Consider the following 27,960-nt stretch of genomic DNA (forward strand, 5'->3'; position numbering starts at 1 on the left):
AGACATGTTTCTCCTCTCATTCTCGCTGTTTCTGTGTGTATATATTTTTTCTTTGCCCCTCCAAGAATGGGCATTTCCATGGCAATATCGATTTGCCAACCATGACCATGGGCAACACTTGCTGATAATTTAGGGCACCTCATAGCTGTCTTGCTTCCAGAACCCTACATCAACACTTCCATTCGTTTATAAAATAACTAATAAAAAGCTTGTCGTAGCCTCAGACATGTTCAGGTCTATATGACGTCTACGTTGTTCATAATAAGTACGTTATGTGAACAACTTTTCTGTTGTTTAAACATGCTGTTTTCCCATTAGTCTGAGGGCTGTCTAGACTTGTAACACGAATTTAAGGCAATTTCACATTGCTTTAATGAGTTGTTTTCTACACTGAATGCAGTATGTAAATGTTTAACGTAGATCTCAAATCCACCCTAAAGTATATTTCTGAGCCCCTTTGTTATGAAATACTCATTGAGATAGTATGCTGGTTTTCACTGGTCTTCCTCCTGCCCTGGGCACTGTCTTTGGTCTGGGCAGATGTATCACTAGAGCCTGTGAATGTGTCTAGAAAAGGGGCCTCGGCCACAAAGCGTTATCAAAACCCCAGTCCCAGTGACCTGAAAACTGGAGCGTTCCCTAGGCAGTGTCATGGTCCAAATATAAACAGTGACACTTCGCCCCCCATTCCTGGGAGGGAAAGAAAGGAACTTATTTTAATACCACTCTTTCCAGGAAACTTTTGTGTATACAACAGCTCAGTGGACACTTTCTGCCTCTCTCAAAACCAGTGTCCTTTCGTTTCCCCCAGCTCCCCATCCACACCTCAAAGCTGCCGTATTTGGCTCAGAACCTTGGTTGTGACACAGCATTGCAGCCACAGCACCCGAATTCCGTGCTCAGCGAAGGGACTTAACTATTTCCACGCATAGCTATTTGGCCACCTTGTATAGTGAGTGCTGACTTTGGAGTGACACTTTCTGAGCAATGGCAAGAAGGAAAAGAATACACCTGGAGTCCTTTGTGGCCTATTGAGTCATTTGTGTCTAGCTGGTGAGATAGGGGAGGGGCCTTCTCTTAATACATGTGCAAGTAATTACTCGAAAAGATGCCTTGCGTGATTAAGAGACACAAGTGAGAGTTAACTCTGCCTACGCAGAACCCTCTCTTCTTTTTTATTTGCACCATCCTTTAGCTAGGGTGAAATACCCAGGTAGACACAGAAGTCTTTACACACTTGAGTGTTTGTAATATTATATATCTAGGTCCAGTTTCCAAAGTTAACATCTGCTTTCTCTGTCAACACTTCAGGTGCAACAAGTAGTAAGGAAACCCAAGATATCCTCTACGCTCGACAAAAGATTATTGTTGTAGCTAAGGCCTTCGGTCTACAGGCCATAGATCTGGTGTACATCGACTTCCGGGATGAAGAGGGGCTCCTCAGGCAGTCGAGAGAAGGAGCTGCAATGGGATTTACGGGTATGATTCTCGATAATACCCTAGAAAGCAGTATCTAGATTATGCAAACTTTCCAGAAAAATAGAAATGTAACCAGAAACTGGGTGTATTTAATGTAGCCGGGTGACTCATACTTATCCCACCATATGAAACATGAAAAAGTTATCCAGAACAAGAACCTGCCAAAGTGTCATATCTGTCTTTGGCTCTGCAAGTCAAAAAACAAAACACTCGTTTTAGTTTCTCCTGATAATACCTACAAGTTTTTTCTGTTCTCTTAATAATAATTCTTCTGCAGTTTTTGCTGATGTGAGGGGAAGAACAAGGCCATTATAGCAGTGTTTCCGAGTGAACTGCCTTAAGAATTTGAGTTGATGGGTAGGAAAAAAAAATGTACTCAAATATCCAAAATATTAATTTATTTCTGAAAAACATTTAGTGATATCTTCTTTGTTTTTTTAATTCATACAGCTTTTTATTTTTCTGCCACTTCAAGTCCCTCCTTTCCCTCCCACCACCCCGTGAGTGTCTGCGTACCGGGTGACACCTATGGGCGTTGGCTGGCATTAAGATCAGCGGGCCCTTGAAATCCAGTCCTGGAGCACAGACAGATAGATATCTGTTGATTGGTGTGCCCACTCACTCATACCCAGGAGCCCAAGGAGCAACCGAAAATTGTATTTTTGCAACAAGAATCTTTTTTGAAAAACCACAATAGGATTCTATACACAAACATGTCTGCAGTTGCGCACACACACACACACACACAAAACTGTGGGTAAAAAGCACCATAATCTATTTTATTATTTGTTCTTCTGCTGCAAGTTCTAAGAATATTGTGATCAGAAATACACCCCAAAAAATAAAAATGACAAGCATCCATGCTATTCTTTTTGTAAATATTTTTGAAATGTGTTTGCATAAAGGTGACTGAAACATTTCATAAAATGATCTTCAATATAAAAGATACCTTAATGGATGATAATTTAACCCAAAGTAAAATGGAAAGACTGAAGAAGCAGTGTTATAGAATTAAATAAAGCCCTGACCTTTGTATTTGTGTTTTTATTTATTTTTTTAGGGTTTCAGGGGCCCTTTTTATTTAAAAGAGCATCATTATTTGCTTTAACTGTGGCAGTAGGAGTAATGCCAACATTTTGCATTTGAGAGAGTGCATAATATAGGCAAGGTGCCTGGCCAGAGATCTTTCAGTCTAAATAAAACAAATATTATGTGTTGGTGTTTTTAACACAAAGAGTTAAAAATGTGATTCCCCCAAATCTGCTAAATGAATAAGATGTCTGTTATAGAGAACTATTTTCTCATTCATCTGAACTATTAACAAATGAATCGCCCCTACATTTAGTAGTGACCCAGAAGGAAAGAGACCCAGAAGGAAAGCGTCCCTGTCTCTGTACCTGTGACACCTGCCTCTTTCCAATGACCTGTTAGGATGTGACCCAAATGGAAGAGTTGGAGAAAGACTCCATGAAATCTATCTAATACACCCTGATGTTGTTGGTCTAAACTATGTGGCATTGGCTGCCAAGCAGCCAGATGTTGCTCTGAAATGGGCACTAATACAATAAAAAAAAAAAAAAGAAAGCACTGAATTGATGGGGCCTCTCTGATCATCACTCAGGATAACCTGGGTGTCCTCTGCTTCCTCCAGGGTAAGTGTTTGCTCCAGAACTTGTAAGAGACTTTGTGAGTTTCTCCAAGAGAGAGAACTGAATTAAATTGGTCCCTAATTCGATCGTAGCAGACAAGTTATTTCAAATCAGATTTAAATTTCTAGATTGTGCCCAACTCAGTGTGAGGCGCTTACAGACTTGGCAGCATTGTTTCTCAACAACAGGGAGTATTAAATCACACACAAAAAAATGGAAGTGGAAGGGAGGGGGCGGCAGGGGAGGGTACAGTGCCCATTATATATTCAGGGGAACAAGTCAGGAAAGTAGGAAGCTGAACTTCAGAGCCATCTTGCAATTTTTAGAAAGAAAGGTCTTTCTTGTCCCAACATTATTTCTGTTCACCAATAAAAGGTGATTGGTTTGATAATAAGATAGGAGATTATTGGTAGTATTTTTAAACAACAAATGCTTTAATGAGCATTTTACACCACTCATGATCTGTTTGTCCTAATTATTTGTCATGTAATTGCCATACTTTGAACTTTGCACAAAAAGGGAGAAAAGGAAAGAAGGAAGAAAAGGGGAAGGAAGGAGGGAGGGCAGGAAAAGAGAGCTGCATACCCTATTTGAAGCAAAAGCCTGAAAGTTTTAAAATTCAATGAAGTATTGTGTTGTCTATAACACTGATAAGGATCTATACTATAAGAATTTTCCAGGCTTTAAAAAATTAGATTTTTTTTTAATGAATTGTACTTTTGTGACACTTAACCATGCCTCAGACAGCAGGTCACAGTTTCTCTTCTGTAATCATTGTTTCACAGGGCTACGATCCATGTAGATTGATTTTAAGTCAATGCATTAGCTATATAAATGACTATTAACTTTAGGAATTATTTTTATAAAAAGAAACCAAAAATAAATCTTGGAATAAAGCTTTAACAGCCGACTTAGGCATCACAGTTATTCCAGTACTACATGCTGAGAAGAAAGATTATAAATATGAAGCACTATGGGTTTTCTTCTTTTTTGCAGTCTTTTGTAGAAGACAAAAATGACACCATCATACAGTTACCTAAAAGACTTGACAGATATTGATTTAAAGCACGATATATCAAGTGGTACTGTAAAAAGGATTTCATGGTCATAAATTTTAATGTCTTCCAATTTTGCACCCTCTCAGTAACTTGTCAATAACAACTCTTCTGTATAAAATATTTGCTTCACTCCCACATGGCATAAAAGTCTGCCGTTCAATTGTTGGGATATATAAGATCAATGAAAGATAACTTCACATATGGAGGTTCATAAATTTCTAAAACTTAACACATATCTTAAAATTAGCCTCATTACCAAAATATGGCTACTTGAAAGCCTCCATTAGTTTCACAGCATTGTAAATAGTTTATGTTTTGCTTCTCAATTTATGGTATCTGTACCAAGAAGTTCCCATGAAATCTGGCTTTTTACCCATCAGTGTAAGTTGTGTACATAAATTATAAAATTCAGGACTAACAATTAGTACACAATGATGACCAGACTGACATCCTTTATTGATCACATTGTAACAACTGTTAGATTACTTAAATATAATTTCAGTATCTGATATTGAAAAAACTCTCATTTGTCATCACTGATGTTATTTGTTCCCAGAAATTATCCCTCAAATAATTTAAAGCATCTTTATTTATATAGGATTTTAATGTTATTATTAGTATGCTCTCAGATAAGAATGAAACAACAATGTGAGGATGTTTTAATTAAGCCACTCTGAAGACAAGATATTGTTATATTTATTCACTTAAACTCTTTTTCATGAAATGCTAAAAAATTTTTTTCTTAGAAACATTGTTCTTTTTCCTATTCGACAGAATAATGACAGTAACAGGAATGGACTTTTATAAAACATCAACGATATAATTTGTACTTAAAACAGCTATTTCAAAAGCAAAGCAAATTGATATGCTAGCAAATATACTTGGCGGAGTAAATTATCATTAAGCATGCATTCATTTTTAAAGAACCAAATGTGTCTATAATTTTATCATATAATAAAACATAATCTCATCATTATTACAACATTAAATTATGTTGTACTTTATTAATGACCTGATTAGATTTCATTCTTTCCTGATTGCTAAATTGTTTTTTTTAATGAATGCATGATTTCATAGAATCCTGTGACTCTTGTGTAATATTTTTATTTAAGATTCTTAAAGCTTTTTTAAAGCTGTCTCTGTAGAAATAAGATTTCTTCTGCAGTGTCTAATAATCTGTATAAGGGAGAAATATCCAATCTTCATTCCATAAGCAGAATGGGAAAATCTGGGGCTTTTTTTTGTTGTTAGAAAAACATTTTGTAATTTTATATTTAAACATTTTAAAATGTGGTAATCTAGAGACCTCAGTGTTCAACTCTGCTTTCTTTTTTACTATACTGGATAAATTTTTTTAATTGAAATCCAATTTTCTATTAGTGGTTAGACAGGATGCACCATATTCATCTGAAAGAACGAAAATTAAATGTATTATTGTAAGACACCATTTGATATTAATGTAGTTATAACACCTGCTTCTGTAAGCTCTGTGAAAACCGACTGCTTTTAAAAGAAATCATGGAAGGTGGAATAATGGTACAGAAAAAGCCAAAGACAACTTACAGAATTGGAAAGAATTAACGTGTAATTTTTTTCTACTTTAATTCAAAATAATTGTTCTAATTTGCAGACATTATCCTCTAAAGCTCCAGCCAAAGCAGTCAGTCAGTGAGCTGCCTGGTCAATCCACCTGTAACTAAAAATGAGAGATTATCTGCACTAAGGTGACATTTCTATAGCATCCAGAACACAATTGCTGCCATTGTTGCATTTGTTCTTCTGTGGTGTTCTGGAAAGGCCTGCCTGATGGTGGTCATTTTCTTTTTAAAAAGTTCTGAACAGAATGAGTTATTTTACATACACTCTGTAAGGCAGGCATTCAGGAGCCTGGCGTGGTTGAGACATTTTGTTTGAACATCTGTTTGTTGTTTTGTGTTTCCGGTGTTATTAATCTTCTCGTAGGTAAGCAGGTGATACACCCGAACCAAATCGCGGTGGTCCAGGAGCAGTTTTCTCCTTCTGCTGAAAAGATTAAGTGGGCTGAAGAACTGATTGCTGCCTTTAAAGAGCATCAGCAATTAGGAAAGGTAAACGTGTTAAAATGCCCCGAAACGGTGGGTGAAACTCATGTTTAAAATACTGTGGAGAAGAATGAAAAAAAATATATTGTTTGCGTGGTTCTAAAAAAACTCCTATTTGGGGGAGGAGGATTTGTGTGGGCTTAGACGGGGACATCATTCATCAGTGAGAAATTCATTTAAGGTAAATTTGTTGCTCGTTCCTAAATATTTCACTCACTGGCTCTCAAGTTCCCCATTTTATTCTTTTCATAAACTATACTGGCAGCCTTTGAGAAAATAGAAGTCTGTTTAGTTTTACTCTACAGACCCCAATGTGGCATTCATATGAAAATAATTTTAGATCAAAATGAGAGCAAGTTGTAATGAAATAAACACAGTTTGATCAAATGATTCTTGGGGAGAGAAGAAATAAATTTCAAGTTATTTTAATTTGGAGGGGGGAGTACAAAAATCTCCTCCGGTTTAGTCATTTAAGAGTGGGAGGTTGTCTGTGTGTTAGTACCAATTTCTGGACCTGAGATTTGGATCGAATGGAAAGCAAATTAACACTGGAGTACGGTTGTTCCTAATTTAGTGCATCATTGAGCCTCGCGTTTCCTGCTCTGTGGGTTTCTGCTGTGTAAATATTGCAGTGGTGATGCACAATCTGTCTCCACTTTGTGCCAGTAACACTTAAATGAGGTGTCGCCCGAAGGAAGATTTTATGCTAGTTGCAGCATTGTCAGTTAATTATCTTAAAGGTTATTTGCAATAATACCGTTTGCCTCTTTTTAAGGGGATGGGAGGAAAGTTGCCTTTATAAATCTGTTCTAGAGGTTATATCTAAACTTGGCCTTGTTACTTACATAAAGAGTGAAGTTTTGATGCCTAGCATGGAAAACTACTCAGGGGAGAAAGAGTGTTGAAACATTATAAAGTTTCTAAATGTTAAACAGTACGCCCCCCACCAAAAAAAAAAAAGAACAAAATTGGTTTTCAGTGGTGACCCGGTGACATCAATGTGAAACGTGTGGCTTGTACTTTTCATTGGAGTAAAAACACCTAAAAATCCCAAGATTTTCAAAACTAGGTAACAATATTAAATGGGTCACTCCCTCCCTCTCATTACCTGCCTTCAGTCCCAACCATGCACGCATGCTTGCCCTCACATACTTTCAGGCTCCTTTATGCACAAACTTGCACTTAAAATCAAAAGGCAGAAAATGTGACACTAGAAACATCCAAATCAGGACTTATACCAATTTCAGGATAAATAGCAACCTTTCGTTTGGTATCAGTAATAACCATTAAAAAATTGCAGTTCATAACAATATTTTTTCTATATCTTGACACCCCAATTCAGTTCCTCCATGAATAAATATATTTATCTGGAGAGAAGAGCCCTGTGCTTTTACATTTATGTATGCAAAATAACTCCATCCACTCCCCTCTCCTGCCTGCTTGCCTGTGCACACACTGCTAAATGTTCTTTACCTCAGTGTGTACCTTATTCCAGCTAAGGATATGCGCCTGATGAGTACTTCCTCCTGACATAAACTGAGGCAGGATGGGCACCGTCAAAACACAGACCAAGTAGACTTCCAGTCTGGGCCAACAATGCCTCCCTTTACTGTCTACACTGGGTTTCACATTGAATAAAATCAAAGGATGCCACTGGCATTGTAAGCAGCTAGCGGTATGGGAGAGGCTTCCCTAAGTTTCAGTAGCCAGCAAACAAAATTCAAACTAGAGACACATTCTTTTACTGGCATTTAAGTTCTTGAATGAGGGGAAAAGCAACACTTTTCCATTGTATCGTGAAAGTGCTGTTCCCAGGGAAAATTGCCCTAAAGTGTCCTTGCCTTGATGATGGCAACCTACATGTTAAATTATGAACTGTTGGGGTTTTTTTCGTTTTTGTTTTTAAATAAGAAATGCCCTCTTGTTGAGGCATAAGCTTTCACAACATTGTGGTAGCACAGCCTTTCTTAACACAGAACCATAGAAATGAGAGCAGAAGGGAGATTTACTATTAGGTCATTTCTTCCCTGCCTCATTCGTGTAGGTTTGTTTCCTACAGCAAATTCTCCTGGTGCTTTGTCCAGCAAGGTTTAAATGATTCAAGTAATGGGGCTTCCAGTGGGGACATATGGTTATTTTATCCAGTTCGCATGTTTCTTTCTCTTGGCCTATAAATTGACTGGTCACAAAAATTGGGTCTGCCAGGTAGGTGACTCTGGGTCTTGAGGGGTCTTGGGGTTTAAATAATGTAGGTTCTGTTTGTAAAGATTTAATATAAATAGGTCGCTCAGTTGTATAAACTACTGCTTCCAACAAACATCTAATCTGTTTTATTTCAAATGTGACTCACTGATGAAAACATAAACCCTCGGATATTTTGTCCAAAGCACAGGTGACTCTCTCAGCGAATGGGAAGCTGATGGTTTGTGTCCTAGGGAGATACTTAAAATTTCTAAAAGATGTTTTTTTTCACCCTTTGATGAAAATTTCATTCAAGTAATGCTTTCAAGTAGAAATGACCCAAGAAGGCAAAATTATGTATCATTGCTTTTCTCGACTTCCTGCTCCTATCTTAAACTATACTTTGCCCTAAGACGAAAGGTATAGCTAAAGTTCACCGTTAGTGCTGAGTCATTTGTATTTTCTATAGTAGTAATAATAATATTAGTATTAAGAAATTAAAGTTCTACCTTTTTTTCCTGTCCCCTCCAAATAACAAAATTCATGAGAATACTTAGATCCAAAGTAGATAAATTATTGGGGTTTAGTCTTTAGTATCATGGGAAATTTTTTAATTTTATATTAATTGAAAGTTCTAAGGAAATAAAGTTTGATACCCTTCATCCTAGTGTTGGATAAAAAATACTTTACATTAAAAATAATTTTGAAATAATAAATAATAATCTGCTCATATAATCTGTCACTGTAGGGCAGGTAATGATACTTATAACTGCTTTGTTTAAGGAAACTAAAGATATTTTCAAGCTAACAAAATTTGTCTGGCATAGTAACAGCTCCCAGCATAAGAATTAGGACTGAAGATTAATATTAGGGACTCATTAAAATCTGTTGGAAGTAATTTAAACATTCCACATACTCTATGCTCCTGTTTTAATTCCCATAAGCTAAAATATTTCTGCTTCAGCTGACATCAGTTCTGAGGTATATATCCACACTATTAATCAAACTTGAGTCTTTCTTCTGTCCTTCTAGAAAAATACGTTTTGAGATACAATCAGCATGTCATTAATTATGTTAGCCTCAAATTATTTGGTGAAATATTTTAGCCAGGATAAGTCACTCTCATGTGATTTGTCTTAAATTTGTATTTTCTTAAAAGTTTACATCATTTTGATGTCATTTTCATAATAATGATTTCAATATTTGAAAATTCTCCATTTAGAACTGAATTTAGTATTGTTTATTTTAAGATATGATTTTAGCAGTTCTTTTGTTATCAACTAAGAATTATGTATAGTATGAAAATTGGATAATTGAAACCATCTCAAACAAATTAGTTAATATTAATAGAAACCTTAATTTATATATAAACACATACAACATACATATTTGTACTAAATATACATTCATATATGTATGATACTGTACATTTTTTCATGTCTATATTCTAAACACAGTGTTAATTTCATCACTTCTTGGGCAAAAATGACAGCTAAAGGAAATAGTCGATTGCTTTTTTAAAATGATTGATAATGCCAAGAAATTCTAATTTAAGAATTTAGCATTTCTTTCCAAATAGAGACTCTTACAGAAAAATATGAAAGAATAGCAGAAGATATTAAGAATAGCAACATGTATTAGGTGAGATCGATTTTTAAAGGTACTTTGCTAGAATATTCATATTTCTGCAGTGTCTGGCTGCCAATATGACTTTCTACATTTTCAGTGTTCTAAGCAGTCTGTTTTATTCATATGAAATCTTTAAATGCTTTGGTTTTTGGAAGGATTTTGTTTAAATTTTTCAGTATTTTTTGTTCATTTGCAAGCTGGCTAAAAACCAAGGAAGGAAAAGTCTCTACCTTTAAAATCTAGGTTCCTTTAGTAATTATAAAGGTCAAAAGCAAGGTCACTAGCTGACATAACGACTATAAACGACACATATGACTGAAACATTCTAACTTCACTCCGGAGAAAGCAGTAATTCAGATTAATATGTTTACATTAATGAGCAAATTCTCTACAGGAGTATAAATGGGAACTTATATCTTAATAAAGAAAGAAAAAAGAAAGAGGTTTTTTTTCCCTCATGTAAGTCTTTTGATCTAGAAAAATCCAAAGAATAATACCCCCTCCCCAGTATTGAAAGCAAGTTATTTTCATAGGTATCTGATTGTGGCTCACACACCTTTCATTTGTGTTTCCAAATGCAGGGCTTTACAAAAGAAATACTGTTTGGTCCAGATGGCCTTCTAGAAGGCTCCCTGAGAGAACTCAGAAGTCTCTCTAGCCAAAAATATTGTTTCCGCTTATTCAAGTGCCAGAAATCCCACTGCCACTCTTTCACGCAGATCAAATAAACCATCCAAAGATTTGGTTGTTGTCTTTGTCAAAGGAAAGAGTTGATTCCGCTAATAGACAGCAGTGTGCCCTCCTACACTCATGCACCCCACCACCCACAGCCTTGCCCCATTTATTTGTAAGCAGAAACACTCAAAATCAGAACCGAGTGATTGCCAGTGAAAATGAGAGAGGAAGGGACCTCACTCTTCTTTTGAGATGCTTAGTTATTGCATTTCTCCATTTATTTCCTTGTTAATGAAAATCTTTAGAACTATATGCCATACTTTTGACTTTTAAAAAGTCAAATTCTTAGAAAGTTGAGTCTGCCTACGATGACTTTAAGGTTGATCTGATTAACAACAAATTGCATTTAAATCAAGGCAATACACTTTTACTGCTGATCATATCGTTATTTCACACAGGTTTAGTGGCAAGTGGCTGGCTTAGTGTTAGAGGATAAGAGATTTTGTATGTAGGTTAAATCTGATGATTTTTCAAGTTGTTTCATCCTTAATTTATAACACATTCCTAAAGGTATTTTAATCAAAATACTTCTCTTCTGGCTTATATTTTTCAGGATTTTTTTTTTCCTTGCTTAATTTCAATTGAAAACAATGTAATTCTGTTGGATGAAATCTCAGAAAATCTTCTAGTTAAATCCTTTCAGTTTACAGCTTAAAAAATACACCGAGACCCAATAAGGGTTTGGAAGTTACCCAAGGTCACTCACACCCAAGGTGGGGATCCAGCCCCTACCAGAAATCAGGGCTCACTTTGTCACTAAAGATATGAGCAGAATTAACTTAAATCTGGTTTCAATTTGGTCACAATGAATCTGCACGCTAATGACCAAAACTAGATAGAGCTTTAAAAAGTATTCACTCAGAAACAAAATGTGAATTTGATTAGTTCAGATTAGAATCTTTTTCTTCGTCATACACTCTTTTTTTTTTTTTTTTACATGAGCAGTAAGTGATGAGAAAAGAAAGAGCACTGAAAATCCATGTAACTTCCCAGCTATTATTCCCCACGTGGCTCCCTCCTTCTCAATTCTGTCTTGGCTGTGTCCACCTGCCCTGCCCTAGAAAGACATCTTGGCTCTGATCACTGCAAACCTCTTTCTGTTTTATTAGTCATTCGATCTCCTAAGCTAGGTTGGAAACTCTCAGAGCTAGACTGGGGCCTTTGGTAAAGAGGCCCTGTCTGACCCCGAGCTGGGTTTCATCTCACTCAAAGGACAAGTTCCCAAAGTCCTGTTCTCAGTTACACCTGTGGTTGCAGAAATACACCATGCCTTTCAGCTCCTTTAAGAGCAAGAACCAAGCAAGGGCCATGAAAGGGTGGCTTTACTCTGGAACATCTTTCTCTCTCATTCCCTCTTATGAGACTTCTCCCTCTCAGGATGTGTGGGTCTGCGTGTGTTTGTGTATGTCCTTCCTCTGCCTTCCCTGCTCCCTTTCCGTGGATTCTTTTTGGTTTTCTCTTTTTCTGTATCTCTCTCTCTTCCTTTCTTGCCACATCATCTCCACCACCCCCACCCCTGTCCCCTGGCTTCTCTCCTTCTGCTGATTATACTAGAGAGGTTCCGAGCATTCCTTTGATATTTTGTGATGCTTATTAAAGAATTATTTAATTCTTTTTAATATTAAAAGCAGACAAATCGAGCTTTTATTTTACTAAAAATAGAAAGCAAGAGTTTCTAGAATTCTCTTATTTTTTTTCAAGTTAGTGGACCTCAATGGAAAAAAAAAAGTGGGGGCATTTCTTACCACTAGCCCAGAGAGTTAAGAATTTTCCCTATTGTACATCCTCCTGCAGCATCTTAGAAATCAATACACAATACACATTTAGTAAATACTATTTAGCTAGCTGGTTTCTAAATTTCTGACAGTGCTAAAAAGAAATTATTCGTTGTACTTTTTAACAATATATATGATACTGGCATTTTTCCCCTTCTAGAAAAATTGAAAGAAAAATTTTTCACTAATTATTTCATCAGTTATTATTCATCATTTATATTTTAGTAAATGCTTTAAAATTTAAAGTGCCTTCTAGTTAATGTTAGTTTGTTTAGATTATTTTCCAAAGAAAGAATAAGACTACAACATATAAAATAGAAGAAGTTTAAAATTATTGGTCTTAGCTTCAAACTGCTATAAAATGGCCTTCATTCTCTGCTTTTCTCAGTAATATCAGCTTAAATTTGACATAAAATATTAAATGCAAGGTATTTCCACATTTATCTCAGTATTAAAAAATAAAATATTTTCCAACAAGATATCTAGTTTCAAAAAAATCTGAGCAGTGATACTTGCAGAATTCTATGTAATTAGTAAAAGTCAACGAATTATATTCTTAACAATGGGTGAACTTTATGGTATGCAAATTATACCTCAATAAAGCTATTTTTAAAAAACAGAAGATTAAGCACACCCTCTAATTTGCTGGCAAATGCGGAAACTCCTTTAGATTGCAATATGCTTATAAATCCAATTGTTTCACCTCGGTAGGTAGCCTTCCATGTGGCATAGTTGTCCTGATTTTTCCAAATTTCCTTATCAAAAGATATTTAAAGCCTTCTTGATTCCTGTCCTGATCATTCTGCCTGAATATTTTAAAAGATAAAGCTTGTTGCCTACATTTAGTGGGTTCTGAGAAGAATCTTGGAAACAGAAGGTGCCTTTGGTCTCCCTGTCTGTCTGTGAAGTAAAGAGGCTCTGGTCCACGGAGACACTCCATCTGGGCAAGTAGACAGCTCAGGACAGGTCACGTATTAACATAATTGACCCAAACATTCACCTCAGCGCTCCTCCCTACTGTTCAGCCACCTCTACCTTCCCTTCCAAATTCATCTTCCAGATCTTCTGCTAATTCTTCTTTACTTCACCAGTTTCCTAAAACTATGGGCAGAGTCTCAGATTAATCTTACCAATGTCCAACACATGCGTGTTTCTACTTCCTGTATAGAGCTCAAGCTAAATGATTTCATGCTTCCTTATTAAGAAGAAAATGTTAATGATAATCTTCATTTTACATCCACTCAGTTCCCATGTTCCCAAGAATTTCCTCTTTTTATGCTATACCTTTCCTTTTCCTGCTTACCAGCTACTGAAAACTGTACCATTTGACCGAAGCCTCAAGCTTATAAATATATGCTTAGAAATCCAGTTGTTTCACTTTGGTACATAGTTTTTCATGTGGTATATACTTGGCCTGATTTTGGTTCCCAACTTCTGGTCACCTGCCTTTGATTAGAACCTCCTCCAGCAGATATTCTAAGTTTCTCTTTTTTTAATTGTTTAAAATGCATTTGTTTTCAAATACTGGTTCTGTGTCAAATACATAGCACCTCTGAGTCTCATTTCTTACAGGGACAAATCAGTCTGTGATTTATAAGAGTTTAGAGGGAACAGGGAGCTTTGGGGAAGGGAGAGTCATCCTCTGCTCATACATGTCCTAGAACGCGGATGACTCTCAGAACCTTTAAAGCTAGTCTGGAATCTTCAAATCTGGTCATAGTCCGATGCTCTGCTCCTCCCTGGCCCTTCCTGGGATAAACCGGATGACACTTTCTCTGACTAACAACGGCAGTAGCAGTGACAGCCGCAGCTTGGTGGCAGGGGGCCTGGAGGTGGACACAGCCGCAGGTGGAGCTGACCGCCCTGATGACGGGAGTGGCAGCGGCGCGCTGCGGGCAGGACCACAGCCGTGGTGACAGCGATGGCAGCGGTGGTAACAGTCGTAGCTCCCACACACTGAGAGCCTGTTGAGTGATGTACATTCTTTTATTTAACCCTACAAGGGGTAGGATCATCATTCCCATTTTACAGATGAAGACATCGAGGCTCAGATCACTCCAAGCTAGGAAAAGGCAGAGCCTGGATTCACATTCAGGTTGGGGGGCTTCCCTGGTGGTTCAGTGCTTAAGAATCCACTTGCCAATGCAGGGGACCTGGGTTCGATCCCTGGGTCGGGAAGATCCCCTGAAGAAGGGAATGGCAACCCACGCCAGTGTTCTTGCCTGGAGAATCCCATGGACAGAGGAACCTGGTGGGCTATGGTTCATAGGGTCACACAGAGTTGGACATGACTGAAGCGACTTAGCATGCACGCACTGCCAGTGCAGGGGACATAGGTTCAGTCCCTGATCGGGGAAGATCCCACATGCTGCTGCAAGGCAACTCAGCCCACGGGCCACAGCTACTGAAGCCTACATGCTCTACAGCCAGGGCCCCGAAACTTGAGAGTCGCCTCTGCTGCGGGCCACTAGAGAAAGCCCCCACACTGCAAGGAAGAGCCTGTGTGCTGCAACACAGACCCAGTGCAGGAAAAAAAAAAATTCCGGTGGAGCTGAGCAGAAAGCCCATATTCCTAGCCACTCTTTGTGCATGGCTGTTTGTTTCAGCCGCAGGCTCCTGAGTTCCACTGAGAATGTGCTCACCCGGGCAGCTGCCCATTGCTGTTTGGTGGAAAGTCACAGAAGGGCCACTTGAATGGACAACCCGCACACCCTCTTGGGCAGCACTGACCTGGCTGTGGACCTGCAGTGGGGGCATACAGACCCCTTCATCCCACTCTCCAAGGAGGGTTCTATGCTCTTCAAGCCAGACAGCTCCAGGGGAAAAGACAGGAGGGAGGCTGGGAAGGCTAAGGACAGAGCTTCTCCACGCTTTTCCACCATTTAGAACACAGAAGATAGACCTGACAGGCTGCTCAGGGTGCAGGATTCCCAGCTCCGGACACCCCCCTCTGAGGCCATGCTCCGAGGCAGGGGCAGAAGGGATCCTCTTGCAGCAGTTCCACAGTCCTGCATGGTCACTGTATTCCCCAATCAGGCACAAAATGAACCCCCTTCAAATATTCCAACTGTTAACATTCTTACGAATTATTTAAAGGGCCTCCCCATCAAATGCTAAGGAACATCACCCACCAGAATCTCGGTGCCAGCAGTAATGACAGATCAGCCCAATGTGAACTGCCCATGTTGAATGACTTCAGTTGAGCTTTTAGAAATTTCAGGTGGAGATAAATGAGCATCTGCAAATTCTCTGGTCATAGGAGTAAATGGCCATTGAATTTTAATTCAAAATATTAAAATACCTATCAAATAAGCACTCCAATTTAAAGTGTTTAAAAAAAGAAAAACATGTTTTCTATTTCCCAAGTCTTCAATAGTATTCTTTCATTGCCCATGGCAGTTTTAAAAGATGTTTATCCATAACACAAAGGGTTACTGATATTCAGAAGCACATATAAGGATCAAATGTCACCTCCTTTAATCCTTCTTACAAATGCTTCAGGTATTTTGAGGACTTAAAATGTCATTCACATTTTTATTATTGAATTTTTTTCTCACTGAAAATATCCTTTGGTGTTTCTGCCGTCATAATAATTATTGTTGAGAGCTTCCAAGTAGGAACTCTGAATGAAAGCACATTGTATTTCAGTGGTTCCCAAGTCAGTTATTAAAATCATGTTTTCATATATTTGTTTATCTGGACCTTCTCTGTATAGCATTAATCTTTTCAGCCTCATTTCAAGTAATGATATCTCTGAAATAACAGTTTAGACATTTTTTATGTCACATCTAAATAAAATTTTAAAATACAGTATATGTAAAATAATGTATATTAAATTTTTGGACATTAATTTTTCTATAATCATCTTAGGTACCATAGTTACCAGTCATAGTTTGTAGTATACTGGTTAGTGGGAAGAGTTTGAGATTTGGGGTGAAAAACCCTAGATTCTAGTCCTGTCCTACTCATGTTTGTGACCCCATGGACTGTAACCCCCCAGGCTACTCTGTCTATGGAATTCTCCGGGCAAGAATACTGGAGTGGGTTGCCATTCCCTTCTCCAGGGGATCCTCCTGACCCAGGGGGAATCCAGGTCTCCGGCATTGCAGGCAGATTATTCACCATCTGAGCCACCAAGGAGTTCCTTTAAAAAGATATATATTTTTTACAGATACAAAGATTTACCTTTGTATCTGTAAATCAAATTGTTGGATCCCCAGACTATCGTAGAACAGAGGGAAAATTACTCAGAATAAAGGAAAAAAGTGCTTTAACTTCCTCCCCTTGGGGTCCAGGGATGAGTGAGTCTTGGGTCTGCCAGGGCAGGCAGCGAGAACAGAGGGAGTCCTGTGGGTTGCAGTCTCACTGCATCAAGCAGAGACTGAGTCCCCTGTGCTTTGTCCTGGGGGAAGTCTGTTATCCCTCTTCCGGATGGCTTTCACTGGTGTGAGAGTAGGCTCTGGCTCCTCAGGCCCTGGAGAAACCCCTTCATCAGTAGACTGAGCCAGTTAGCTTATACTGCGGTCCTTCATATTGCTTGATCTGTTGAGTCACTGGTGACCAGAGGCACAGGGAGCAGAGGACACAGAAGGCCAACCCCACTCACACATCTGGATGCACTGCTCCACTTCTCCCACCCCTCTCTTGACCTTCAGTGGGCATCCCTAACCTTCTAAAGCTGACCTTCAAAGTTCCGTTTCCCCCACAGCCCTTCCCAGGCCAAACCACCCCACTTGATGGCTCTTTCTGTAGCTTCTAATCCCTTAAGCACCACTTACAGATGGACTCGCTTGCACTTTTAATGGTAGGTCATTTGCACGAGTTAACCTGACCCCAACCCAGCATCGCATTTGTTTTGGTCTATCCCTGCGTTCTACTGGAGGCTCAGCCAACTCACCAGGGAGTATGACCAGGCCAGGGAAGGATCACATGGAACAAAGACACTTGCAGATAAAGGAGAGCAGAAAGGTAAGGTTGATCCTGTCTTCCCAAGTCATTCTCCCCACAGAAGAGCCAAGCTTCACTCAAAACCTTGTTTTGGATGCTGGGGACTCAAAGATATAGGAGACCCTGTTTTCAAGGGCTTCCCAGTGAGAAAGAAGGCACTGTAAACAAATAGTTACAGTAGAGTGTGCCGCTGCTGCTGCTAAGGCAATTCAGTCGTGTCCAGCCCTGCCCAATAGACGGCAGCCCACCAGGCTCCTCTGTCCCTGGGATTCTCCAGGCAAGAACACTGGAGTAGGTTACCATTTCCTGTGACCCAATAGACGGCAGCCCACCAGGCTCCTCTGTCCCTGGGATTCTCCAGGCAAGAACACTGGAGTAGGTTACCATTTCCTGCGACCCAATAGACGGCAGCCCACCAGGCTCCTCTGTCCCTGGGATTCTCCAGCAAGAGCACTGGAGTGGGTTGCCATCTCCTTCTCCATAGTAGAGCATGACAAGGGTTATGACAAGAGGGGGTGTGAGGGAAGGAAGGAGAGAAATGAGCCCAACCAGGGAAGTCTAGAAATGCTTCACAGACATGACATCTTTCTGTCCTCTTGAAGTATAAGCAGCAGTTTGCCAGACAGACAGGGAAAGGACCATCACATCAGAGAGCAGAGCCTGTGGGAGGGGTGCAGGTGAGCCTGGGTGTGTGTGTGTGGACAGGCAGGAGACAAAGCCGAGAGCAGAGGCAGGGTGTGGTCTCATCACAAGTGCTAAGGAGGTTGCTCTTGATTCTGTAAGTCCAAAGGGAGACAAAGCAAGGCTTAAGGAAGTGGATGATCTTATCTGATATCCTAGAAAAATAACCTCATGGTCCCAGTTAGGAAGACGCAGCTCCCCTGTGAATGTCCCAGCACTCTTTCAGTGAGACCCCTGCCAGCCAGCCTGGGGGCTGACAGCCTCCCCACTGAACGTCGGGTGCCTGGTACACCCAAGCTCAAATCCTTACCCATTAACCAAATTGTGAGGGGACCCAGGCCATCCTAGGACCTGTCCAAGGACTCCAAGTGTGTGATAGGATGAAAGCTGGGGGAGGAAAGAAGGAAACAGTGCCCATCAGTGTCTGTGAGAGCATCGTTTCCCCCATTGAGGGGTATCAGGAACAGTTAAGTTTGGGAGTAAGGAAGAGCTATGTGACAGGACGTCAGGGCTGGGCCTAAGATTTTAGCAAAAAAAGGACACAAGAAGACCACAAATTTCATAGTGGTCAACGCTGACTGAAAGTTGTAGGAATTCACTAGGAACCATAGCGAGGTAAGTAATTCACTGGGCATAAGACTTAGGCTAAGCCTTACGATAGAAGGCATCACAGCATTGTAGAGCAACTCAGCTCCAATAAAAGTTAATTTAAAATAAGAGACAGCATCACAGAGGAAAAAAGAAAATGTTACTCTGAAAAAAGGACTGTAACAACTGAGCTCAAATATTATTATTAATTCTGACGTAAGCAATGCCATCATGGGAATGTGCCAAAGAGAACTCCCTGAATGCCCGAAGAAGTTATTGGAAAATACAGTGAGCAGGGAAAGAAGAAGATTCATTTATGGATGCTAGCAAATTACTCTTTTAGTACTCCAGAGAAAAAAAGTTTGCAAGTGCTAAGTGCCAGAAATGCAAAATATGTGACTGTTTCCCATACATATGATTACTGCTGTCAGCATCATCATCACCCGTCCTTTTGCCATCAAATTGTAAGTCAGATTCTCCCCCCTTGAAGAACATCAGGGTCTAATAACATTCATGTTACTTCAATGCCTATCTCACCACCAGGCAATGACCCAGATGTTAGAAAACCTACAGCCCAATAAATAATTGTTTCCCTTCCTATGCAGATAACAACTATGCTAAGGTGATACTGCTCTTTACTGGCAGGAGGCTGAAGCCGTTTACATGTGTGTAGAAAGATGTGCCAAAGTGGCCAACTAGTGATTCATTACAACAAATAACTCAATAGATAATGGCTGAACAAAAGCTGTTGTGCACAGAGCCGAAGCCCCATGGCAGCTCTAGGGGCAAACGCATGGCACTGGGGGGAAACTTTAGGGGGAATCACTAGGTACAGAGCATCATGTCTAAGTCAGCAGTGCAAACTGGCAGACGTGGTCCTGACCGGGGAGAAGGGCAGCCTTTCCAGGCATCGGATCTCTCTGCTCAGCACACTGGCTTTTTCTCTAATTCTTGTTGCATTGTATGGCACCTGCATCTCTTGAGAGCAAAGGTGGAGTTGTACCCATGTCAAAGCCAGCCTAACTATTGCTACCCAGGAGAGCTAAAACATGGAGCTTCTCAAACTTCAGTGGACATTCAAATCATCAGAGGGCTCCCTGCCAATGCCCAAACCTTCAGCATGAAACCTCATCGGATGGAGCCCAAGAGTCTGCATTTTAACAAGCGGCCTCCGCACCAGATGATTCTGATTTGGGTGGCCAGGCAACCCACCCAGAGAGCAGCCCACAAATGTGGGCCTGGAGCTCACACTTTGCATCAAATAGAGCTAGGTGTTATCCCAGCTCTGTACTTAAGAGCTACAGGGCAGACTCACAGAAGTTTCTTTGTGCCTCAGTTTCCTCGGTTATAATATGGGGATGGATACATCCTCATAGAATCAGAGTGGCCAGGGGATGGAGGAAGGGTAATGGGGACTAGCTGTCTGATGGGACTGAGTTTCACTTTTGCAAGATGAAGAAGTTCTCAAGGTCTGTTGCACAGCAGAGTGCATCTACCTAACCCTACTGGCCCGCACACTTAAAAATGGTTAAGATGGTGAACTTAGGTTAATTGTTTTTACTACAATTGGAAAAGGAAAACAATTTGTTAATGGTCGTGGGTTACCGTATCTACTTCACGGGATTGTTGAGAGCGTTACAGGAAATAAAGCATGTCAAGGGCCCGGCACAGTCCGGGGCTAGGAACTGCTCAGGAAATTAGAGCTGTTATTGTTGCTGTACCAAAACACTGGTGGCTCAGATGATAAAGCATCTGCCTGCAATGCAGGAGACCCAGGTTCAATCCCTGGGTCAGGAAGATCCCCTGGAGAAGGATATGGCAACCCACTCCAGTTCTTGCCTGGAAAATCCCATGGACAGAGGAGCCTGGTGGGCCACAGTCCATGGGGTCGCAAAGAGTTTGACACGACTGAGCGACTTCACTTTCACTTTCTTTCTTTCTTGTTGCTGTAGTGATGGTTATTAAGGTTTTTAACCAAGAATGTTGTTCAGCTGCTAAGTCATGTCTCACCCTTTGCGAACCCATGGACTGCAGCATGCCAGGTTACCATGAATGACTTACTACTTAAAGGCATTTTTTAAATTAATTTATTTTTTTATTGAAGGATAATTGCTTCACAGAATCTTGTTGTTTTCTGTCAAACCTCAATATTAATCAGCCTTAGGGACACATATATCCCCTCCTTTTTGAACCTCCCTCCCACCTCCTGCCCCATCCCACCCCTCTAGGTTGATACAGAGCCACTGTTTGAGTTTCCTGAGCCATACAGCAAATTCCCATGGGCTATCTATTTTACAGATGGTAATGTAAATTTCCATGTTACTCTTTCCATACATCTCACCCTCTCCCCATGTCCATAAGTCTGTTCTCTATGTCTGTTTCTCCATTCTGCCCTGTAAATAAATTCTTCAGTACCATTTTTCTAGATTCCGTACATATGTGTTAGAATACGATGTTTATCTTTCTCTTTCTGACTCTTAAAGGCATTTTGAAACCAAATTATAGCCCAGCTCTTCAAGCTGATGGAAGTTCCGTCTTCTTTTAATGTATTTATTTATTTGTAACTGTACTGGATCTGTGCAGGCTTTTCTCTCGTCGTGGTGCGCGGGGCTTCATTGCGGTGCCTTCTCGTTGCAGAGCTTTCAGCCCTCGCGGCAAGTGGGCTCAGTAGTGGCGGCTCACAGGCTCAGTAGTTGTGACGCTTGGATTTCGTTGCTCCTTGGCACGTGGGATCTTCCCAGATCAGGGACTGAACCCATGTCTCCTGCACTGGCAGGCAGATTCTTCACCACCGAGCCACCAGGGAAGCCCTACCACTTCTTTCCAGAATGGTCAACCAATTTCTCAGAAACGCATTGAGCTGTGAAACCAAAACTTATCTATAATCACTCATTAAGGAATGTTTCAAACCCTACCCACAAATGCAAATAGCTTTTGACAGTCTTCAGTTTTCTGAATCTTGACCAGCAGACTATTCAACTTCCCTTGTAGATCCCTGTGTTAAAAAACCAACCATGGGCTTCTCTGGCAGGCCAGTGGTTAAGATTCCACATGTCTACTGTATGAGGCATGGGTTCAATCCCTGGTAAGGGAACTAAGATCCCACATGCCTGCCCAGTATGCTCAAAAAACAAAAAAGACCAACCATATTCTAGGAGGATATTCATACTAGGAAGCCTGATTCTTAACACTAAAACCCTCAATTTTCAGAGATGAAGGACGCAAAGAAGAAAAATGTTAACTTTTGTTTTCTAGCTTAACAAAGGTAGTCAAACAAAATCCGCCACCATAAAAGAGAGAAATGATCTCCCTGTCTTGAAACTACGTGAAATACTTTGCATCTCTGATGTGCACACAGAATTCAAAGCAGATTCAGGGAACATGGCGCAGACCCAAAGCCATCACCTTGATTTTCTGTGCAGCATTATGATTTCATGTGCATCTATGCTAATTTCATCTCTCCAGCCTATTATTTAAGCATTCGCAGGACAGATGTGCTGTTTTACAGGGCCGTAATCCACTTGGTAGGTGGATAACCAGGAGGCCTTTGGTCTTCATCACTTACACCAATAAGAAAACTAGACGATTGCCTTGTAAAGCAGCATGAGCCCCGTGCCCTGATTCCACCTGTCACACTAACCCACAGAGTATCTTACAACTTCTAACCAAATTCATCACGGTCACAGAGATGATCAAAATTAGCTCCAGGTTGAATGAAATTAGGCAAAGACCAAATCTGGGGGTACAAATAGTAAGATGGGCAGGTTGGAAAATGACTTCACGGTGTAGGGTTTTAGGCCACGCAGGTGTTCATCTGAATCAGATTTCTCATTCCAAGGCTGAGAAGGCTAGGCACTGGGGAGGATTCTAATCCTAATGACTTTTAACACTCTCTTGATTAAAAAATAAATTTCATGACAGAAGCCAACACAATATGGTAGAGCAATTGTCTTCCAATAATTTTGTTATATATTTCTCAATATTGTATGATTATAATTGTTGATCAGTAAATAAATTTCAGAGTCACTGCTAAGGATTCCCTGCCAGTTTTTTTAACTTTCATTCTGTGTATAACTCTATATTATTATAAGGGGTGAGGGTTTCCAGGGAGCCCAAGAGACCATCCCGGAAGTCTTGAAAAATGACAATATTGACTGTTGAGGGGTGGTACTTGTAAAATCCACAACTGGAGGGCAGTATATATGAATGGCAGTATATACCAATCAGAGTCATTACATTGCCAAAAAAGGTCTGTATGGTCAAAGCTATGGTTTTTCCAGTAGTCATGTATGGGTGTGAGAGTTGGACCATAAAGAAGGCTGAGCACTGAAGAATTGGTGCTTTAGAAATGTGGTGTTGTAGAAAACTCTATAGAGAGTCCCTTGGACTGCAAAGAGATCAAACCAGTCAGTCCTAAAGGAAATCAACCTTAAATGTTCACTGAAAGAACTGATGCTGAAACTGAAGCTCGAATAATTTGGCCACCTGACACAAAGAGCAAACTCATTAGAAAAGACCTTGATGCTGGGAAAGTCTGAGGGCAGGAGCAGAAGGGGATGACAGAGGACAGGATGGTTGGATGGCATCACTGACTCAATGGACATGAGCTTGAGCAAGCTCTGGGAGATGGTGAAGGACAGAGGAGCCTGGTGTGCTGCAGTCCGTGGGGTCAGAAAGAGTCAGACACGACTGAGCCATAAACAACAACAACAATATACAAATGGACCATTCATGAGGGCTGTCATTGCTCCAACCACCTCCAGGTCCCAAAAGACCACCTGCTCCCCACTCACACTCACAAACTTACCAACAGAAAGAAAAGGAATTAAAAAGAGCTATGATTATGGAACTTCCTGCTGGTCCAGTGGCTAAGACTCTGCGCTCCCAATGCAGGGGGCCCTGGGGTTCCATCCCTGGTCAGGGAACTAGATTTCAAATGCCGAAACTAAGACCCAGCACAGCCAAATAAATAACGTGAAAGTGAAAGTGTTAGTTGCTCAGTCGTGTCGGACTCTTTTCAACCCCGTGGACTATAGCCCACCAGGCTCCTCTGTCCATGGGATTTCCCAGGCAAGAATACTGGAGTGGGTTGCCATTTCCTCCTCCAGGGGATCTTCCCAACCCAGGGATCGAACCCAGGTCTTCTGCATTGCAGGCAGATTCTTTACCATCAGAGCCATCAGGGAATATTTTTGAAAAAAGAAGAGCTATGACTGTAAGCGGCAAAAAGAAGTGATTAAAAGAACATGGATAACAAGACATTAACTTCAGACTCTGGGCATGCTGCTTCTGTCCATTTAATTCTTCTTTTCTCTGAGGCACTAAGTAAACTACTTTGTCCTCTTAACATGAGTCTGTAATGAAGGCTTGGGGTTCTGAGACCCGAGTACTAGCCCCAGCTCTAACTTCCTAGTGAAGTGACCTTGGAAAATCAAGTTAACTTCCTTGGGCCTCAGAGTCCTCACCTCGAACAGGACTGAGATCATGTGATACATTCAATAAGTATTTACAAAAGGTTAAAAAAAAAAAACTGAGCCTTGGGGGACTTCCCTGGTGGCCCAGTGGCTAAGACTCCATACTCCTAATGCAGGGGTCGGGGTTTGATCCCTGGTCGGGGAACTAGATCCCACATAGCACAACTAAGACCCAGTGCATCCAAATACATAAATAAGAATATATTTTTTTTAAAAAGTGAGTCTGTAAAATGGGGATAAACCAAGAGATTGCAGGTTCTTTCCAGGCTCACCATTCAACAGAGCTATGATTTCTTTGTTACAGACTCACGGGCCCTGTCACTTTAATCCTTTTCTGAGGAATGTGTACTGACAGACAGAGGGATCTCTTTTTACCCAGTGCAGTTCTACCTTCTGTCTTCCCATCACATGGTAGTGCAACCCTGCAATTAGGTTACAGCAAGAAGGAAGCATTCTCCTGTTAACCTGACCGTACAATTATTTACTCCAACAACAATCAGTTGCCAGAGTGTATTACTGTTTTCACACTCCTATGCAATATTTCAAAAAGCACATAAGGAAGTATTTACATTTTCCTTCCACCCTTGTTTTCTGCTTGATTTCAAGAGTTAAATGAACAGTTTCCAGTATCTTGTGTCTGACGGTTTTTCCTCTCCATTAAAACACTGAAGGGTTTTTTTTTTCCCTCCCCCTCTTTAGGAGGAAGAAAAGAAATCTGTCCCCTGTAATTTACTTTGGCTTTCTCAAAAGTTGGGTAGGAAAGTCAGTATAATTCAGGTGGAATCTGAAATGTTCTTGTCGTACAAGTGTGCACAGAAAGGAAGCCTATAATTTCCGAGCATTCTTTCAGGAAGTTTGTATTCTCTGTCTTCCAGGGAGCCTTTACTTTCCGAGGGAGTATGATCGACATGCCATTACTGAAGCAGGCCCAGAACATTGTTACGCTTGCCACATCCATCAAGGAAAAATGATCTGCTAAATGAAGCTCTCATCAGGTGGGCCGAACATATACAGTGGTTTTTCTTAAAGACAAACCATTATACTCAAGGCAACTTCTTAGTATGCTGGATTGGAGCCTTTCCTCGTTTACAGTTCATGTTAATCACAATTTTTTTTTTTTTTTTTTATCTCACTGGGGCCAGTTATTCCTCTAAAAATGGACTTTCTTCTTTTTGGTTCCAAGTGTGTGATTTTACTGTTCATGGATGTGTTCCAAGTTTGGACTTCTGATTTCGCAGGAGATAAAACAGTGGGGAGAGATGGGCTGTGAGTGAAAGTTAAGTCTTTAACAAAACATATTTTTCCTGAATATGTAAACTCCCTTCACCCTGCTGATGTTAAATGTTTCCCACATTGTTCATTGTTCACACAACACGGTAAATAATTTTTAAGAAAGGCCAACCTTTTAAAAAATAACAACTCAATGAAGGGATGGTGTTTATTTCACTAGTAACCTGGTAAAACAGCAGAGATGGCATAGAGAAGTTAAGGACCATACAGGTTTATATAGATACCTTGTAAAAATAAATCGTCAAAACTGGTTGCTTTCATCTCCACCCTCTTCCCCAAAATGAAACCTCCCTCTCCTCAGAGTGCTAGGTGATGGCTCTGAAAGCCCTCATCCTGGGTGAATGCTTTTGGGTCAACTGTTACCAGCAATTAAAATATAAATGTGCAGAAACACAAGACCATCTATTCTCTCCCTTTATTTCCCTGTTTAACTGTTTGCCATTGAGGCCATCTCCCCGCCGTAAATGTACGGCTGGGACAGGGCCTCCTCAGCAATAAACTTGTAGCCTCTGAGAAGACACAATGCCTCCGAGCTGGTGCATATGGTGCCCTGTGAGATTTGCATCACATTAGAGATGCGGCTACAGGTCATATGGGTGGTGTGGTTAACGGGCTTAGTAAAGCTGTTTTGAAGAGGTTAACCCAGCTTGTAGTAAGGGTAAATAAACATAACAACCAGCCATTCTTCCCTATTCAGCATGTGCTCTTATATTGAAGGCTAAAGGGTATTGAAGCCGCGAAGGATCAACTTGTGTTTGCCAGAGGACGCCAATGAAATTTGAAACACCAACAATCAGAGATTTTGTTTCTGCTCCTCATTAAATCATGAGCTTTTGTGTGGAGACTCCGGACGACTGTTCTTTAAGAAATTAACAGAATGGGAAGTTTTAAACTCTACACCAACCTTTTCATGACCTACACAGCAGCAAAGCTGCCACTCTCAGACAAACACCGCAGGGAAGGCTGTTCTGTTTATTTAAATTTGTAAATAGAAAACAGTTTTTTTTTTTTTTTTCATTTTTCACTTTCTCCTACGCCCTTTTTATCTACTACGTGGCCCCTACCATGTGCCCCAACCAGGGGTTTGCTTTTCTCCTACCTCTTCCAGCTCCTCCAGAAAGCCCGAGAGGGGAGTAGGGCTGACGGTTATATACAAGGAAAGGCACCATGGAACCCAAGCGAAGTGGGAGAGGCCCACAAGCAGTCACGCAGCATCCACCACCAGGGCAGGGCAGTTGCCACAGACACATGGAGGAACGCGATCCAGGCTGGTTAAGTCCTGGGAAACACAGGCTTAAGACATGAACTAATATTCTTCCCAACATGGGACAGGAGGAGACATCATCTCTTAACTGAGATGGGATGTGCTTGGCTGGTGTCCACTTGGGGAAAAAAAAAGGTGGGAACCTGCTTCCTCCTCCCTCAGAGGGGCTGCAAGGATGAAGGTGGGGTCTCAGCCAACTTGGCGGTGACCCAAACTGGGCTTCAGGACTTCGGACAGTGGCAGTGGGCAGCAGTCACGGAAGAAGCCATCCCCCGCAACCTATTGAGCAGCTGTGGCCACCGAGGCTGCTGTCAGTGTGCTCAGGGTAAATCATGACCTGTGGTTTAAAAACCACGTTTTTTCTGCAGCCGGAGCCCGCTTCTCAGAACACTGAAATCCAGGAGGACTGCTTGGAGGCAGAGGGAGGCTTCCTGTGATTTTGCCCTGCAGTATAACACCATCAGGATATCAGAAGCACTTGTTGTTCAATCGTCCAGGTGTGTCCGACTCTGTAATCCCATGGACTGCAGCACGCCAGGCTTCCCTGTCCTTCACCATCTCCTGGAGTTTGCTCAAACTCATGCCTATTGATTGGTGATGCCATCCAACCATCTCTGTCATCCCCTTTTCCTCTTGCCTTCTATCTTTCCCAGCATCAGGATTTTTTCCAGTGAGTCGGCTCTTTGCATGAGGTGGCCAAAGTATTGGAGTTTCAGCTTCAGCAACAGTCCTTCCAATGAATATTCAGGGTTGATTTCTTTAGGATTGACTGGTTGGATCTCCTTGCAGTCCAAGGGACTCTCAAGACTCTTCTCCAACACCACAGTTCAAAAGCATTAATTCTTTGGTGCTCAGCCTTCTTTATGGTCCAGCTCTCACATCCATACATGACTACTGGGAAAACCATAGCCTTGACTATGCGGACCTTTGTCGGCAAAGTAACATCTCTGCTTTTTAATATGCTGTCTAGGTTTGTCATAGCTTTTCTTCCAAGGAGCAACTGTCTTTTAAATTCACGGCTGCAGTCACCGTCTGCAGTGATTTTGGAGCCCAAGAAAATAAAGTCTCTCACTGTTTCCTTTGTTTCCCCATCTATTTGCCATGAAGTGATGGGACCGGATGCCATGAG

General features: G+C 40.8%; 1 protein-coding gene across 6 annotated transcripts in view; it reads left to right on the forward strand.

Moving 5' to 3' along the window:
* The window catches only part of CLYBL (citrate lyase beta like), a 237,887-nt gene extending 210,486 nt beyond the window's left edge, over nt 1–27,401 (forward strand). The window contains exons 7-10 of one of the 6 annotated variants that reach the window (XM_027557894.1): nt 1,312–1,479; nt 6,149–6,273; nt 25,153–25,272; nt 27,200–27,401. In XM_027557894.1, coding sequence (XP_027413695.1) covers nt 1,312–1,479; nt 6,149–6,273; nt 25,153–25,248 — 389 coding nt within the window. In that variant the 3' untranslated portion in view covers nt 25,249–25,272; nt 27,200–27,401. The other 5 variants (XM_027557893.1, XM_027557892.1, XM_027557895.1 and 2 more) reach the window with 5 other exon arrangements.
* The last annotated feature ends 559 nt before the right edge of the window (nt 27,402–27,960 follow it).

The sequence above is a fragment of the Bos indicus x Bos taurus genome, chromosome 12 (genome assembly GCF_003369695.1).
Source record: "Bos indicus x Bos taurus breed Angus x Brahman F1 hybrid chromosome 12, Bos_hybrid_MaternalHap_v2.0, whole genome shotgun sequence".
Lineage (NCBI taxonomy): Eukaryota > Metazoa > Chordata > Mammalia > Artiodactyla > Bovidae > Bos > Bos indicus x Bos taurus.